Below are 19,271 nucleotides of genomic sequence, written 5' to 3'. Positions count from 1 at the left end.
TATTTTAATAATACACTGAATCATAGTTGTGTAGCACAGTATTTAACTATTGGGAGAATTACTACTATGGTTAATTTTATTATAAATTATATTTATTTTTTTAGTACTTATTAGTCATAATGGGATCTTGGAAACTCTTGTGGGGGTGGAGGAAGAGTAACCTTGAATCACAACCTTTGATCTCTGTCACAGCATAGCTTAAGATTATAGGCTTGAGCCACTGCATTTAGCCCATGTGACTGTTCAGCTTAGCTGGAAGTATATGTGGGTTTTGTTTGCTTGACCATTTATTTCAATAGAGAACATCACTCTCTAAACTTGCATGAGTCTACAAACTCATTCTAGGAACTAGAATTTTCTTAAGCTTGAAAGGTGATGCAAATGGTATGTTATGGGTTTTTTTTTCTTGGTTTATTTTTCCTATTGTAATTCATCTTGTTTGTAAAGTAATGCATGTATTTTTGATACATGAACTCAAAGTTTTATTAGGTTTTTGTAATTATTTAGGGCTTAAGACCATACTTGAGACAATTAATTAATAATTTATATTTCTTACATTTAGGAACCACTTAGAAAATGTGCCTGAGTGGGTATGTGAAAGCCGAAAGTTAGAAGTTTTGGATATTGGCCATAATCAAATATGTGAACTTCCTGCCCGGTGAGTATTATAGATCAAGGGAGAAAATGTGAAAATATATGTACAATAAAAATGCTAATTTAATGTTATAATGAATCCCTAAAAGAATTCACAATTTATAAACTTGTTTAGTATTTTTTTTAACTCTGTGTTGTCTTGTCTCCATGAGTGAAGAGTACAGCGAAGCTTAACTTCAGGTAGACAAACGGTTAAATACTGTGCCAGCCAAAGCTATTTGATGGAATATTTTAAGCCAAAAGAAATGTTTAGAAACTCAACAACCAATATAAATGGTTTCACTGCCAGGTTCTTTCTTTTACTTCTATTTATTTAACATGCCTCATTTACTCATAAGTAATTTTGGTTTTCCCTGGAGTATAACTTTGATGTTGGGGTATGGGGAGATCATTCGATCATCAGTCTTTGAAAGAGCAAGCTAGATACTCCTTAGTTTGTTTTTGAAATTTAGAGTAGAAAATCCAAGACTTTCTTTACTCTTCTTTCTCTTAATCTTTGTTATTTTCTCTTTATGATTTTCATTTTAATGGCAATATTTCGCAATAGCTGAAAGGTGGCTTCTAGTTCCCATCAGTATAAAACATATTTTCAGGTTGACTAGTTGTGGCACAGAGTATTACTGGGCCCTTGAACTAGCCAACAGTCAATAACCACCACGGCTGTCCTGTGCCATCTTCAGTGATGACTAAACTGTTCATTGTTCATCTCTGTGATGTTCACTAAAGTTCTTTATTCCCATGTGGGTACTGAGCATGAGAGCATTAGAAAGAGAGCTGGTGTGATCAAGGATATGAATTTTAACTTTGTTCAATGTTAGGTGGTCATGCATGGCAATGGCTTCCCTAATCCAGATTTCGTTTTTGAACATTTCTAGCCAGTCGCAAAATAGAAAGTCAGGTATTTTTTCAGTGTACAGTCAAAAAATCTCAATGAAAATATGGTAGTCAGGGGCTGGGAGTTTGGCCTAGTGGTAGAGTGCTTGCCTAGCATGCACGAAGACCCGGGTTCGATTCCTCAGTACCACATACATAGAAAAAAGTCAGAAATGGTGCTGAGGCTCAAGTGGTAGAGCTCTAGCCTTGAGAAAGTCCAAGGACAGTGCTCAGGCCCTGAGCTCAAGCCCAGGACTGGCAAAAAAAAAAAAAAATATGGTAGTCATACGTGACCATTTTGTAATTTCTTAGCTGAACCTTTTTACTTTAGCTGAACTTTTACTTTAGGTTGCTTTTACATAATCATTACAGGTATGCAATTACTACTCTCATGTTTTCTGAAAGGAAGAATGATGATACTTCCTTGATAATTACAGAATATACATTACAAGTAGCTATTGAGCACCTGAAATGTGACTAGTTCTCTATGCAACTACATTACAATGTATGAATGGTATATATTAATCACATAAAATACTATTTTATATATAATGGGTTAACTAAAATGCAATATAAGAATTTTTTTCTTTTTTAATGAGGCTACTAGAGAGTTTAAAATTACATACGTGGCTTGCATTATATTTCTGCTGAATAATATTATTAGAATATAGTTCTCATAAAGGAAATAAATCCAGGTTACTTTTTCAGTACCTGAAAAGATCCATTAACTTTTCTTTGTTCTTTTGCCATACGTTGTATTTGTAAATTTGAAATGTTTTCTGCCCTAGAATTCTATGTTCTGAGTTTCTAAGTTTTTTTTTTTTTTCTTTGCAAGTAGTCATCATTATTGAGAGGACTGGTATGAGTGAGTGTGTGTGTGTGTGTGTCTGTGTGTGTATGCCTGTGTGTGTGTGTGTGTCTGTGTGTCTGTGTGTATGTGTCTGTCATACACCCAACACTTACTTTCTCTTCCTCATCCTCCCCTCTCTCCCCTCCCCTCCTTTTGTGCCAGTTTTTTTTTGTTGTTGTTCTAGGTGCCCTTCCATTTGAGCCACAGCTCTACTTTTGGCTTTGTTAGTCATTTTTTGGTTTGTTTGTTGTTGTTGTTGTTTGAGATAAGAGTCTCTTGGACTTTCTTGTACCTATTGAGATCCTCAGATCTCAGCCTCCTGAGTAGCTAAGGTTATACAGGTAGTTAGAGCTACCAATTCTTGGATCCTACCCTCTTATTTTAATGTAGAACATATTAAAATATAAACATCCTCAAACGTATATTAAAATGAAATTTGTTAGTTGCTCTGAATGACTCTATGATTTTAGAGGAAATAATTTAAGGATTCCATTCATTTTCAAATCTTAATCGCAAATTGGTTTTAAGTAAATTGCCTTCTGTCTTTTGTCCTTTGTACAGCTTATTTTGTAACAGCAGTCTCCGGAAATTGCTAGCAGGGCACAATCAATTGGCAAAGCTGCCTGAAAGACTAGAAAGAACCTCAGTGGAGGTCTTAGATGTGCAACACAACCAGCTCATTGAGCTACCTCCTAACCTGCTCATGAAGGCTGACAGGTAAGAGATTTGTCTGTCTGGTGTAGTCATCTTGAATCTCTATAGGAGTTGTCCCTACCATTTTTTGTCTCCTCTAATCTAAGACGACTTGTATGAATTTTCTGTTTTAGTTGCCTATCCTAGATCCATGAAGAAAGTGGTTTTGCCAGCCATTCCTCTTACCATTTGTAGTAAATGAAACTGGGGCCATATTGCATATTGTTTACCAGTTTCAATCTTCTCTAGCCAGAAAAGGAGGTTACATTGTGCACAAGTATGTGTTATATGGGATATTAGTATACCAACAAGGATGAGAAGTAGACTGGAGTTCTGGTTGAAACTTTATAGGCTATTCCAGGCTTAGATTAATTATCTTATCTTTGTACTTGCTATTCCTCTTTTCTCATACTATGACTCTGTGTCAGAGATGAATTTCCCTGTTTGCTTAGTTATTTTTACCAGTCCTTTCACCAGTCCTTTACCTCTCAAAATTGTCATTTTTGAGTAATTTTATTTTGTGTATGTTGTACACTATTCAAATAGAACCTTTACATTAGAAAAAGAATGATTATATTAACTGAAATATTTCTAGTAATGCAACAAAGACAAATTAAAACATGAACTACTAAAAGGGGGAAAAAAGCATTGCATTTGCCAGGAGCAGATGGTTCATGTCTATAATCCTAGCTACTTAGGAGGCTGAGATCTGAGGATCACAGTTCAAAGCCAGCCCAGGCACAAAAAGTCTATGAGACTCTTATCTCTAGTTAATCACCAGAAAACCGAAAATGGTGCTGTGGCTCAAGTGGTAGAGCGCTAGCCTTGAGCTGAAGAGTTCAGGGACAATACCCTGACCCAAAGTTCAAGCCCCAGGACTGGCAAAAACAAAAGCAAACAAACACAGAAATGGAGCTGTCCCTCAAGTGGCAGAGTACTAGCCTAGAGCAACAAAGCTCAGACATTTCTAAGGATTTCTACCAAACTTATGCTTGAAGAGGATGGCTTTTCTATTTATCTCTTTTTTTAAATATATTTTTTATTGTAATTAATAGAAGGGTTACATGATATTTGCCAGATAAATGGTGCCTTAATTCCCACACATTGATACCCTTTCACATGTCATGGTCCCCATTTCCCTTCCCCCCTCCCCCACCCCTCATCTTGTTTTCCCCCGTTCCCTATCCAATTTCAGATAACCAAATACAATTATATTTGATATATCAGATAACAAAGTGAGTCTATTTATCTCTTTTAACAACCTTGGGAGTGGAGGTTTTATGTACCCAAAATTTATTGTGTAGTTTTCATTTAGGCGTAATTCACATTCAAGAAAATGTACAGTCATTATGTATTTGATCTGATGAATTTTAGAGAAAGAATAAAATAGTACTGACCTTAATTGAAGCAGGTTGGCTCAGAAAATATGACATTTATAACACTAACAATAACGTTAAGGGAAAGAGTCTTTGAAAATGGCTTCTTGCAAGTGGTTTCAGTGGTAATCTGTGTTAGTTTATGCATCAGCAGAGCTAGCATCTTGTTGATCTAGTTAAGTCATCTGTTGGATGAAATAAAACATTGAGGATGAGTGACATGGCTATTGCCCTCCAGCTTACACTGTAATGCAGAGCTTGAAATAGCTACTCAAGGCATAATAAATAGGTTTAAAAGAGAAGACTTGGTTCTCTTTATGTTTTATGTTTTTCTCCCTTCTCTTGTATTGCCTTTTGGTTAATCTCATATTGATACTGTATCCCACTTTGTTACTATTATATAGATGTTTACCTGTTTATTTGAAATAGGAGGGGAATAATGAGGGGAGGAGGTGGGGGGAGGAAATGGGGACAAAAACATAAGAAGGGATATCAATATGTGAATAATGCACCCTCTAACTGGCTAATATAACTGTACCTCCTCTGTACATTGAAATAAAATAAATAAATAAAAGAGAAGACTTGGAAAATAAGGTTAGTCTAGGTTAATGGTATGACAAAGCCTTTGTTGTACAGTACAGAAAATATGCTGTTTTCTCAGTAAGTATCTTCAGACTTTAACAAATTTATTTTCTTCCACTGAGTTTGCTCCATAAAATAAATCTTTAAAAAAAGAATGCTCCTTTTTCATATATTTTTGTGATAAGTTACTGTTACCAGTTTTCTTTGGACTAAAAGGAAAGTTCCTGAGTGTTAAAATGGTTTACTTCATTCTTTCAAGCACAAGTCTCTTGGGAGAACTGACAACAAAAATATCCTAGTGGGTACAGTCTTGAGAGTATTCACTTTATCTGAAGCTTGCTCACTAAAAACAGTCTCATAGTTTTAATCACATGCTACTGTCTACTACAGCTTTAGAATAGTGTGCCTTAATCTGCTGTTCCTGTTAGCCAGAAAGCACGTAGTAATTAAATAAGAGATGAATCAAATGTGAGATGACTTTAGTAAATTCTTAATTTTCCTTTGAAAACTTGAGCCAATTTACTAAAATTTTATACCCTATTACTATTACTCTCCATATTCATCTTTTAACCCTAACTCTAACATATTCATCTTTCGAGTATTATTTATTTTGACTTGCTTTTTAGAAAGCAGCAGCTGATTGAGCAGGGTGTACATGCACTGGATTGTCATACTGTAATCACATAAATATACACATTTATATGATCAAAACAAAAGTTTCAAACATAAAAGTAAGTTATAAGCTTTGCAGCTCAGAACTACAGACAGATCTGAAACATACTAGTGGTTACATTGTAATGAAATTGACTAATTTTGTATCTTAAATATGGGAAGATTTGGTTCTCCTTGCTAAATTGGCAAATATTTTAACCTGGAGTTTACTTCTCAATTACTTGATTTTGCTTTGAGTTGAGAGTTTTGTTGAGGATAAGGTCTTCCTGTTAGCCCAGGCTGGCCTTGAATTCTTGCATCCTCCCTCCTGCCTCTGACTTCCTAGTACTGGAATTGCAGGCACGTTCCACCACTTTTTGGGTGATGAATTTCCTTGAGTTGCAGATTTTCTTGGTTAAGAAGTTTCAGAAAGTTGTTTGTCATCAACAGATGGGCAGGGGAAGGGTAGGTGATTTCCCATGGGTCAGCAGTCTGGATGAGTGCCTGCCAGAGGTACTGCCATCCTTCTGTTCCTTCTAGTGACTGACTCCCTGTCCACCTTGCATCTGCACATATGTTTGATGGCCAGACAGCTTCTCCCAATGGGATGAATCTGATTAATACAACCAAAAGGGTTGCTTTGCGAAGAAAGTTACAGATCCCTGATTAGGTGGCCACCCAAATGTGTTTTTTATGTCTGGTTGGAATAACAAGACATTTTCAGGTCACGAGTGAGAAAACAATATATATGTGCAAATGAGGTTAATGATAATTACTCCTTTGTATTTGTTACATATCCCCAGAAGTATTAGTCACATTATAGACCATAAGTTTTAATGACTCGCACAGAATATGGTAAATATCAGAGAGACTTAAAAGATAGCAAAAATTTTAGAAGCATGTGATCAATTGACTGTGACAACTGGTGCCTTTTGGCAAAGACAGATATTTTTGGCATTTTGGAGAACTACATTGCTTACAAAGGAGAGAGAGCGAACGAGAGAGAGAGAAAGAGAGAGAAACAGGGAGAGAGGGAGAGAGAATATTTAAGAGAGAAAATATTTAATGAACAGTGCTCTTTTTTTAGGCTAGGATAGACTTAAGACTGTTTTCTTATAGCATATCATATGAATCCTCTAGAAAGCTTATCAAACATGTAGATTACTAGCTATTGTCTCATTGCTACTCATTTAGACTTTAGAGGGAGATCCTGGTAGAACATGTTTAACAAGACTTTGTCCCCAGTTCCAGTGCTGAAGGTGAACAGTGACCACAGGTACTGCTGGCAAGTATGTTCTTATAAAAGAATCTTTATATGAAAATTGTGCAGGTCTAGTAATACTTCTGGATATTAAGTATATTCCATTTCTTTTTGTAAGTGCGTTTCTCAAATACTTTAAAGTAGCAGTTGTTACTCAAGATTGTTAAACACCGTAACTAACTGGTCAGTGTTTCAAGACCCCAAAAATCACTTAATGAGATGTAAGAATCTATGATGAAGATAATTTCAACTGCCTTTATTCCTGCTCCCTGAGATTCCCCTTGGTTCTGGGAGAAGATGTATGAAGCATTGGAGAGTGGCTGATGATGTGACCTTGACAGGGCTGGAGTTGCAGTGACAGACTGCATATATTGTTAGCTAGAACAAGGCTGTTTAGCTAGTGGTTGTAAGCACTAGATCAGCTGTGAACATCGAGCCAGGAATGGACCATCCATAGTGCTGCCTCTGCAGAGTGACTGCCTTGATGATCTTTGCCCACTGCTTTTCTCTAAGCTCTTAATATGAAAGAGATTGGCTAATTGATTCTACTGGTAGCAGTCCCTTATCTGTCCACAGGAAATTAGAATGTATTGGGACAGGTGGCTGTTCATAGTAATGATTCTAAGATTGTCCATGACTCTCTTAGATGCATTTTGAAGCCTTACCATGACCTACTTACAAACTAAGAATTAGACATAAAAATTTCACTAATGAACACTCCCTAGTTGATTCCAAGGGGCAGTCACAGTGTGGATGGCTGAGACACGTTCTTCTTCGGCAGCCTCAGGGTGTGACAGGCTTTAATCTTTAACTCAAGAGTTAAATAAAGAGTGAATAAAAAGAGAAGCGGACACCACATTTCAGCAAGCAATTTCACATACTTCCACTCCCTTCACAATGAGACTGTATGTCAAATACAACCAGACTGAGAGACTTGAGGGAAGAGAAGAGACTGGCCTAAGGCGGTCTTCAGCTACCATTCAGGGATAGAAAACTTTTTTTCTGCCAAAGGCCATTTGGATATTTATAGCATCATTCTCCGGCCTTACAAACTTATCAATAAAGGCAGGTGAGAAACATGTGTTTACTCATCATGTACTGGAATGATTTAATGACCCTTATATGCCTACAGGCTGAATGCCCTCTACTCCACCATGTAGTTTGGAAGGGTAGCGTGCAGAAAACATAGCTCCTGGCCTTTGGATAAGTAAAGAGATGCAGAGTGGGAAAACTAAAGGTTATACATGATAGATAGTAGTAAACCAGAACATGGAGGGGAGATAATCCTTTCTTACTCAATCCAAATAGAACTCTCTTAGTAAATTTAATCTTTATGATGCTGTTAACAGGTGGCCTCATTGATGTAAGAGTCTTATGAAAAGTACTTGAGGGCTGGGAGTTTGGCCTAGTGGTTAAAGTGCTTGCCTAGCATGCATGAAGACCCGGGTTCGATTCCTCTGTACCACATACATAGAAAAAAGCCGGAAGTGGTGCTGAGGCTCAAGTGGTAGAGCTCTAGCCTTGAGAAAACCCAAGGACAGTACTCAGGCCCTGAGCTCAAGCCCAGGACTGTCAAAAAAAAAAGTACTTGGTAAGCCAGGCGCCAGTGGCTCACAACTGTAATCCTAACTACTCAGGAGTTTGAGATCTGAGGATCATGGTTCAAAGCCAGCCTGGGCAGCAAAGTCCATGAGACTCTTTATCTCCAATTAACCCACCAGAAAACTTGAAGTGACACTGTGGCTTAAAGTGGTAGAGTGCTAGCCTAGAGCTGAAAAGCTCAGGAACAATGTCCAGGCCCAGGGTTCAAGTCCCACAACTGACCAAAAAAAAAAAATGGAACAGAGAATAAACACAAAAATCTATTGCTGATTCTGCAGCCATGCTTACCTCCTGAAATATTCTCCAAATTATTTTGAGTCCAAAGAATTAAATATACTCAAAATAACATTTTGAAATATAAAAAAGATACTAGGAATAAAAATGGACAAACAGGTAGTGAGAAGAGGTAATTGAGCTATCAGAAATAATACACTGCAAGGTAAGCAGTGTGCAATAGAAGTGAGATAAAATCAAGTAATAAAGCATTTCACTTCATTAAGCTATAAAATTATATGCAGCAGCTTTTTTTGGGGGGGGGAGTTTTAGGCCACCCTGGGCCTAAATAAGACCCCACCTCGAAATAAACAGAAGGTGGATGTTACTTCAGAGCAACCCTACCCCCATTTCCCATTTAAAACAACATAAAGGAAGATAAGAATAAACTTGGCAAATGTGTAAACGCTAAAGTGAACAAATGAGAAGATGACCATTTTTCTTGGCTAGAATGATGTAATGTTAAGGTAAGAAGCTTTTTATGTTACTCTGTAAATTCAACAATTAAAAAAAAAGCCCCAGTAGTGTAGTTTTGCAAATTGATATTACAGTTCTTAGGAAAAAGGAAATTTACAAGAATATCTAGGAAAACCTTGAAAAAGTACAGTGACAAGGGGAAGCCAAATCTTACCAAATTAAACAAGTATTTTTGTTGTTCTTTGTGCTGAGATGAATTAGATATAGAAATGTTTGGTCCCGGTGAGTATAACTTAACACCCGGAACTTGATATGAATATTATTCTCCAGAAAAGGAGCCAGGAATCCTTGAAAATAGATACTACTGTTAAAGCCAGGTAAAGACACAATGAACTAAGAAACATATCATACGGAGCCCTGTACCATCAGCCAGTGGCTCACTCCTATAATCCTAACTCCTCAGGAGACTGAGATCCCAGGATCAAGGCTCAAAGCCAGCCTGTAGAGAAGTTCCCCAAAAAGCCAGAAGTAGAGTTATGGCATGAGTGGTAGAGCACTAGCCTTGAGGGAAAAAAAGCTCAGGGATTGTGTCATCAGGCCTTGCTTATGAGGCATGTGCTCTGTACTTGAGCCACACACCGTACCTTTCTTCCTCTAGTTATTTGTGAGATAGAATATTGAGTTTTTGTCCAGGCTGGCCTGGATAGAACTTTTTTTGTTGTTGTTGTTTCAAATTACAGTTCTCCCAATCTCTGCCTCTCAAGTTTATAAACATGATTATAAACTCAGCCAGTTTTGTTTGGGTGTGTGTGTGTGTAAGTGTATAATTATGGAGACATGTGTTAGAAATACATTTGGGAAGTGGTGCTGTGGCTCAAATGGTAGCACTAGCCTTCAGCTAAAGAGCTCAGGGATGGTGCCCAGGCCCAGAGTTCCAGCCTCTCAACTGACCAAAAGGAAAAAAAAAAAAAGAACAAGAAATATGTTTGGACTGTGGAGACTAATGAGATCTAGGTTTTATTTCTGACTGTACCACTAGTTACTATTTAACCATTGCCAAGTGATTTGGTTTTTATTAACTTTAGTGTCTAATCTCTGGGACAATGGTAAAATCAAAGGAGATGATAGAAAATGGGAAAGAGCTGTGGCTTCTACAAAGAACCTTACAAATGAAAAGAAAGCAGAGATACTGTTCTACTGCTTTTTCTCTAATTAGGATTGCATAGTGAGGATTACAGGGATGAAACATATGTGAACATGTGAAACCATCTTTTTTTACAGTTATAAAAGTATAAGAAAGAAGCTTAAGAATGGTTACCACATCATTTGCAATTGGGCTCAGTGCTACAGGAATGGAGCTTGCTTACATGGCTGAAGGCACAAAGTGAGGTTATTATATTCAATTTCTTGAGTGCACTGCTATCTCTACTGGAGAATTTTTGTCTATTCTAGTGGAAAGATGACACCCAGACCATTAAAACAATTTAATTTGTCTCCTGGAGAGATAATGTGATTGTGATGTTGGGGAGAGACTATTTTAAGAGGATGGGTTTTGGATTTAATTTCTTTGAAGCTGTTATCAGTGAATGTCTTAATCACTTGTTTGCCATTTGACCATTAACAAGATGATTTTATCACAAGACAGTCAAAATGATGCCCTCTAGAACCAGCTCGTGTGGTTTCAACTATCTTTATTGTGTTTCCTGGTGAATATGTTGTAATTTTCTTCACCTCTTAATTTTGCATAAAAAGTAGTTAAGGTTTATGCATCAAAATAAGCAGGAGTCAGAATGCAAGAGCCTAGTGATTTACCAGGCACCTGGGGCCCTAACATCTCCTTTCCAGAGTCTACAGCAAGGATCACCCTCACAGCTGCGAACTGCTTCAGCATGGACAGATATCCTAGCTACAAGGCACCCAGTGACAGTGTTCTTGTCTGCTCCTGAGCAGCATAAGTTTTCTCAGTCCCTCTGTGTAGTAGCACCAGAGAGTTCTTGCCAGCTGTGGAGCCCAGTTTCTGCCACATCCTAGGATACAGTTCTAGAGGTCTCCCCAGGACTCAGTCTCCATGTTGACACTTAAGTACCAGATGGAGGTGGCATTGCAGATAAGGATTTGTCAGGCCCAGGGCGTTTGTGAATTGGAAGTGGGGTCTACAGAGTCCTGCAGGTCCTGGTGAATCGTCATGTTGGGTACTTTCTGCCAGGTAAATGCATCATCTCCCCAGTGTGTTGGAGGTGGGAAGAAACTTCTGTGAGGGTCCTCACGTCCTCATTTATACTACTCAGAGCCTCATGTCATTTCCAGTGTAGCATTAGGATTGCTGTGCACGGCTGCATTTCCTCGTGCATGCTGGGGACCTTGTCCCATTGGCGCGTCAGCTGTAAGGCCGTTGAGCTTGATGTCTGCTCTGTGCCCCATTGTGGCAGCCTGGCACATGTTAATCCTCATGGCCTCTTTTTAAATCCATATTCTTTATTTATTGAAGTTATCCTTTTATTGTCATAGTGATGTATAGTGGAGTTACAGTTACATGCGTACAGTAATGGGTACAATATTTCTTGAACATTGTTACCCCTTCCCAGGTTTTCTCCTACTTTCCCTCCCCCTGACAGTTTCTCCTGAAAAATGGAACATTTCTTCACAAAAATAAGAGTAAGGGAGTTTAAGTACAGACAACTTTCAAAACAAATGAAAGAAGTCCTTTTGGAAATAATTTCTTCCTTTATTCAGATGTTTGAGGGACTTTCTAGGTGAACAGTAACTTATCAATGTTTTCAAAACAACGTTTACTCTCCTGCTGAACTAAAAATGTAGTAATGTTCAGGTATTCTTTCTATCCTTCTCTTTTATATATCTTTGACTACATATTTCCTAAAGAACTGAATAAGATGAGATCATCAGATGGCTTTCCATCTGCCCTTACCCTTAATATTTTGGGGGCAATAAAAGTGTATTTTTTTGTATTTTTATTCTATTTCACACTGAAGAAATTCTTAATCAGGATATTAAGAATATTAAGTTAGGTAGTATAAAGAAACAGACTTGTAAAAATGCTTTAATGAATTACAGTGCTGAAACTACTTTTCTTCCTAATTCAAAACCATTTCAGAAACATCGTGAATGACCTTTTATTTTCTTCTTCATAGCACACACGACTATAATTTCCCATGACTATTTATGGTCTGTACAGCCTGTCTCTAACTTCCTTTTTTTCCTTTTTTTAAATGTCAGAGGAATACGTGTTTCTTTAATGGAAAATATTCTATTTTGAGGAAGCTGCTTTTCAAATAAATAATGGAGTTGGGGGAGGGATGTCAGTGTGTAAGAAGTATGCAACATTGAAGTGCATTAAATTAGTATTTAAGAACTTGAAATGACAATTATCAGGAAGATCTCTAACAGAAAGCCTTTTTAACCCAGGATTAAGTGCCAGTTGTACCTGGCATACTGTAGTCTTTTAGAAATCTTTTTTCTGGCCAGATGCTGGTGGCTCTCACACCTGTAATCCTACCTAGTCAGGAGGCTGAGATCTGAGGGTTTCAGTTAAAAGCCAGACCGAGCATGAAAGTCTATGAGACTCTTATCTCCATTAACCACCAGAAAACTACAAGTGGTACTATGACTCAAAATGGTAGAGCACTAGCTTGAGATAAAGAGCTCAGGCACAGTACCCAGGCCCAGAGTTCAAACCCCATGACCAACTGAAAAAAAAAATTTTTTTCCCTTCGGGGAACCAGGGGCTCACACTTATACTAGCTACTTAGGAGGCTGAAATCTGAGGATCACTGTTGAAGCCAGCTCAGGAAAGAAAATCTGTGAGATGAAATTCCATCCCTGAGTTCAAGCCCCAAGACTGGCATTTTTTAAAAAGAGAACCCCATATTTTTCTTAAACAATGAGAGGATAGCTGCTAATTTTTGCTAGATGGAGGATTCTACCAAAAAAATAATGTAGTGTGTGAAAAGGGTGACTGGAATAGTAAGTAGTTGGCCCCTGGACTGGTGAGTCCATGATTTGAGCACCAGCTTTCCAGCTGCTGCAGCTGCACAGCTTTCATGACAAGAAGGTCACCTGAGATTCCTGAACTGGGCACAGTGCATTCCTGCCCTGGCCTTCCCATTCCTCTGGATTTGGAAAGTGATTGAGCAAAGCATCCCTTAAGCCTCTAGTTATGCAGTTTACTTGTGCATTTACAGTTGTAATTTTCCTTTTTTGAATTTTATCCATTATTCGCTGTCATCTGAAAACTGTCAAAATACATATTTTATAGCATGTTGGTTTTAGGTTAAATTTTATTGAAGTATAATATACAGAAATGTAGCCTATCATAAGTGTAACACCTGAATAATTTCCTCAAAGTGGATATACTGTAACCAGCGCTTAGACCAAAATAATAAAATTAAATACTGCCTTTCTCCCTACTGAAGATTGACCACTACAGTTCTTTAATTAAAAAAAAATCACTGCAGCTCTGTTTTTGGACTTACTAGTGAAACAATCATGATGTGTATTCTATTATGCCTGATTTCTCTCAGTTAGCATATCAACATATTTGTAAGAGTCATCTTTGTTTGTTTGTTTGATAGTTTTGTGCCTGTCCTAGGGTTGTGGGTGCTATCCCTGTACTCAAGGCTAAGCTGCTATCCCTGTACTCAAGGCTAAGCACTCTACCACTTATACTATAGCTCTATTTCCAGCATTTTTTTTTTGGATGGTTAATTGAAGATAAGATATTCAGAGGCTTTCCTGGCTGGGGTGGCTTTGAACTGTGATCCTTGGATCTCAGTCTGAGGAGCTAGGATTACAGGTGTGAACCACCAGCACCTGGCAGTGGCATTATACTTTAAACTTAGAGCCTTACACTTGCTAAGCTGCTGTTGTACCACTTGAGCCACATTTCTAGCACTGTTTTTTTTTTTTTGCTAGCTATGTTGAATAGTCTAATGAACAGTTCTATACAGGGTGGCCTTGAACCACAATTCTCCAGATCCCAGCCAGAGTAGCTACAGTGTAAGCCACCAGTGCCTGGCTAAGGTTTATCTTGTTGGTACTATATTGTAATTCTTCATTCTCATTGCTACATGTTCTATTAATTTCTGCAAAGTGAAGTACATTTTGAAGCTGTGAATATATGGCAGTGAAATGTGATTTAGACATCATCCAGAAAACTGGGTCATTGTATGATTTATTTTTATTGTGATCTGGTACTTAAATGTTGTATGACTATAAAAACCTTTTCATCTAAAAAATGACAAACAAATTATTTTTTTCCTTAAATCAGATTATTAGCCTTACTTTATTGCTTTCCTTCCATTCTGCCAGCTATAAAAATCATTTTCTTACCTATGTGCTTCCATGGAAGTTAATTTATAGCTATTGATGTGTAATAGGTGTAAGTAGTTGTTGTATTAATCACAGGTAGTGGGCCAGGGATCCTTGCGCCTGCTACATGGAATTCCTTGAAGCCAGAACCTGTCTTTTCACTCATGTTTCTAAACTCAACTTCATATATGCCTGCATTCAGCCAGGTAGCTTCTGAGTTTGCTGAGTGTCCAGAATTAGAGCTATGGCCTACTAGTAGTGATTTATTGTATGTTCTCATTGTAGCCTCAGATTCTTGAATGCATCCGCAAACAAACTGGAAAGCCTTCCTCCAGCCACGCTTTCAGAAGAGACAAGCAGTATCTTACAGGAATTGTATTTGACAAATAACAACCTCACTGATAAATGTGTGCCCTTACTAACTGGACACCCCCATCTGAAGATCCTTCATATGGCCTATAACAGACTTCAGAGTTTTCCAGCAAGGTAATGGAGGATTGTAGAATGATATCATTGTTGCACTCCTAAACATATATTTTGTAGAAGGGAAGATCAAAGCTAAAAATGTTTATTTCACAGATAATACAAAGCTTGTTTGCTTTCTTTTTCATAGTTGTCTTTTGTATAAGCTGTGATCTGCAAACGTTCCCCTCAGGGGAAACATATTGGTTTTCTTAGCATGAATGTATCTAGAGACTCAGCCACTTAGAACATTCTTAGGATTTTGAAATACTTTAGTTACATGTTTTTTTTTCTATATAGTCAAAACTAAAAAAGAATTAATATGGTGTGTGAGAATTAGAATGTACAGCGCCTTGATTGTATTCATGTTCATGATATGAAAGGAATGGAGCACTAAGGATGAGACTCAGTGATAGAGAGCCTCCTTACTTGCACAAGGCCCTGGGTTCTATCCCCAAATACAAACAGATAGGCATCTATCTGTTTATATCTGTTGCATATCATGCCTTCAAAAGATCTCTTTTAAAATTTGTCTTTATTTGAATTTCTAATTTTGGAAGAGGAAGTGGCATAGTATCTAGCCTTGTGTGAACCACACACTGAGCTGAGAATGTCTCCTATATCCATTTCATTTGGCATGCATATCACTAATAAGTTAACACTTGGAACACATACTCATACATCAGTGAAGCAAATACAGACTCCTCTGGTGTTCTGCTAGTACCTGCAGCTTTGCATAGGGACCAACCTTTCTGTGTTGCCATCAGGACTACCTTCCAGTCTGTCTTAGCCCTTGCAGAAAAAGTATGTGTTGGCTTGAGGCATTGTTTTGAATTAGCTACCACAGTTTCTCCCTGTGTTTCCCCTAATTTGGTATTGATGGTTAAACTGTCATTTCTATATACTTACACTTCATTATGGAGTGTAGAAATAATACTTAAGAAAGCAAAAATAATACTTAACCAGCAAACAAACATGCTCCCTGTCACATAGCTCCCTGTCTGTTTTCGATGGCAGCTATCCATTATCTCTGAGATATAACTGTGTAGCCTTAGAGAAGAGGTTTTTGTTCATCTTGTTGTGATTTCCCTGTGAATTATAATATAGTGGCTCCTGGAAAACCTGAGCTGCCCAGGAATTTTTGGTCCTTCAAAGTAGACACTCAACAAATGATTTTAAACATGCTCCAGCAACCAACTCATTATCTGGCCACATCTGTATTGAGACATGGAAATTTCATTTAATTTGTTTCTTTATGAGCCTGATTTCTATACCTATCATCATTTTTGTGCCCCATTACCTATTAGTTTCTCCATATTTCTTTGAAAATATGAAGAACACAATATTTAAATAATCTTAGGAATTTTGGATTTCTTCACAGTATGTGAATATGTGAATAATGTTTACAATGTATCCTGACATCCAACAACATGGATTTTTCACATAACAAAAAGTTTTGTTTTGGCTTCAGATTTAAAAACTTGTCTTGTTATATGATAGTCATATATTTATTTTCAAGGTAAAATAAGCTTTTTGCTAAATTTTTTTTTGCAGTACTGTGGATTGAACTCAGGGCCTGTGTTTGTTGGGCAAATACTGTGTCATTTGAGCCACATCCACAGTCCTTTCTATTTTAGTTTGCTAGATAACATATCATGCTCTTGTCTAGACTTTCCTTGAAGACCTCTGTTTTCCTCCTCTGCCTCTCACATAGTTGGGATTATAGACGCAGGCTAACATGCTTAGCCTACCAGACTTTTTAAAAGCATATTTCAGTAAATGAAATTACAATGAACAGAAAAAATATTAACTCAGGTTATAAGTTTGACTTATACTAACTGGGATGCTTCTATTCCTTGGAGTTCCACATCACCAGGGCTTAGTTTGAGTTCATGCTCTCCCAGAAAGCCAAAGAATGAACCAAATGATTCAGGATATCCTTACTCCTTGCCACATACATACACATAATCATAAGTGGTGTCAGAGGAGCCTAGAGCATGTAGTTAGAGAAAAGCATATTATAATAGGAACTATTGCCCACTTGTCTTCTGTGTACCTTGAGAGTTTGTTGCCAGTACAAAGAAATCATCTGCTCATCCTATGCTCTTAAAGCTTTAGATTCATGCTGATTTTAACCCATTTAAGTAGGATTTCTGTTGGAGTTCAGACTAACTACTTAATAAACTGGTTGTTGCCAGTAACTTGATTGATACAAAGACATTTTAGGAGTGAAAGAACCACCATTTTTTCCTTGTCTATTTTTTTCATATATTTTTATTGTAATAGAAGGGTTACATGATATTTGCAGATAGATGGTGCATTAATTCCCATACATTGATACCCTTTCACATGTCTTGGTCCCCATTTCCCTCCCCCCCCACCCCTCATCTTGTTTTCCCCCCTTCCCTATCCAATTTCAAATAACCAAATACAGATATATCCGTTATATCAGGTAACAAAGTGAGATACTGTAACAATATGAGATAACCAAGGGACAGCAAAAGAGATGAGCAATAACATAGTACCTTAAGAACAACAATCATTCATTGTATGGCTTATGTTTCTATATCCTAGAGATCCTTTCATTTAGCGTCCTACTGTATGGACTTTTGTATCAAGGTTTTGCTCTATTGCAAATCTCTGCTAGGAGAGCCCAAGCTTTCTACTGATTATAACAAACGAGGGAAACCATTGAGCCTATGTTCCTTTGAGTCTGGCTTACTTCACAATATGATTTTTTCTAAGTCTTTCCATTTCCTAACAAATGGGGCAATGTCATTCTTTCTGACAGCAGCATAGAATTCCTTTGTGTACAAATACTACATCTTGTTGATCCACTCATCAACTGAGGGACATCTAGGTTGGTTCCATATCTTTGCTATGGTAAATAGTGCTGCAATGAACATTGTTGTGCTGGTGGATTTAGTATGTCTTTGTTTCTGGATGATTGGGTAAATGCCAAGTAGTGGAATTGCTGGGTCATAAGAGAGCTCTATGTTTAGTCTTTTGAGGAACTGCCATGCTGCTTTCCATAGTGGTTGAACGAGTTTGCACTCCCACTAACAGTGTAGTAGTGATCTCTCCTGGCCACATCCCCTCCAGCATCTGTTGTTATTAGTTTTCTTGATCTTGGCCATTCTAACTGGAGTGAGGTGGAATATTAGAGTTGTTTTGATTTGCATTTCTTTTATGACCAGAGATGTGGTTTGAAGAGTCCATTTCAAGTTTTTGTTCTGTAATTAGGAAGGAGGTGGTTAAGATATTTTGCTACTCAAAACTGGGGAAAATATCTTGTTTCTAATATCCCTCCCCCCCTATGGATTTTCTTTAGTAAAATGGCAAAGCTGGAGGAACTTGAAGAAATTGATATCAGTGGGAACAAGCTGAAAGCCATCCCAACAACTATCATGAATTGCAGACGCATGCATACTGTGATTGCACACTCCAATTGCCTTGAAGTCTTTCCAGAAGTTATGCAGCTCCCAGAAATCAAGGTATGTGGGTTGACTCCATACATTGTAGGCTTAAAGTCAGCAAAAAATGTTCATTTTCCAAATTCATTAGCTCAAGATGTTTCTGCCTCTAGGTATTACATCCTGAAAGGGCTACCCTGTTGGGTCAATAGAGTTCAAAACAAAAACAAAACCCTGAATTACATGTTTAGGAAATTGTATTCCTTGACTTTTTTCCTAAGGCTTGGAATAACAATCTTCTAGTCACCCACTGCTGCTCTGCTTATCGAGTAGTCCTTAGTCACAAGGGTATTCACAAATGACAGCCTAGTCAAGTGTGAGCAGTTTGAAAAAGTTAATAGTACCACTGCCTACCCTAACTCATGCGCTTAAATAACATATACTATCATAGTAGCCAGTGGTAATTCCCCATAAATAAAATTCCTGACCGGGAAATTGTTGCCTAGACAATGGCCTAATGTCCAGAATATACAGAGAGCTTAAAAGACTAACCCTCAAAGAATCAACAACACAATTAATGAATGTTCTAATGAGCTGAATAGACTTCTCAGAAAAAGAAGTAAAAATGGCTAACAGACACACAAAGAAATTTCTGACCATAAAGAAAATGTAAATCAAAACAACACTAAGACTCTACTTCACTCCAGTTAGAGTGGCCAAGAATGCAAACAATAACATGAGCAGTAAACACACTGGAAATTTATTTTACTTTTAAGCTTCAACATTGTGCCTTCATTTTTATTTTTTAAAGGTATTACCTTGTTATATATCCTAACCTG

At 37.5% G+C, this 19,271-nt stretch overlaps 1 protein-coding gene across 2 annotated transcripts in view; it reads left to right on the top strand.

Moving 5' to 3' along the window:
- The window catches only part of Phlpp1 (PH domain and leucine rich repeat protein phosphatase 1), a 168,089-nt gene that overhangs the window by 134,861 nt on the left and 13,957 nt on the right, over positions 1–19,271 (top strand). For both annotated transcript variants that reach the window (XM_090352998.1, XM_090352997.1), the window contains exons 9-12: positions 563–658; positions 2,939–3,094; positions 14,843–15,043; positions 18,351–18,513. In XM_090352998.1, the coding sequence (XP_090209124.1) occupies positions 563–658; positions 2,939–3,094; positions 14,843–15,043; positions 18,351–18,513 (616 nt within the window). The remainder of the gene's footprint in view (positions 1–562; positions 659–2,938; positions 3,095–14,842; positions 15,044–18,350; positions 18,514–19,271) is intronic.

The sequence above is a fragment of the Megascapheus bottae genome, chromosome 19 (genome assembly GCF_031878675.1).
Source record: "Megascapheus bottae isolate mThoBot1 chromosome 19, mThoBot2.hap1, whole genome shotgun sequence".
In the NCBI taxonomy this organism is placed as follows: Eukaryota; Metazoa; Chordata; class Mammalia; order Rodentia; family Geomyidae; genus Megascapheus; species Megascapheus bottae.
The sequence above is the reverse complement of the archived record's forward strand: the minus strand, read 5'-3'. Positions and strand labels throughout refer to the sequence as shown.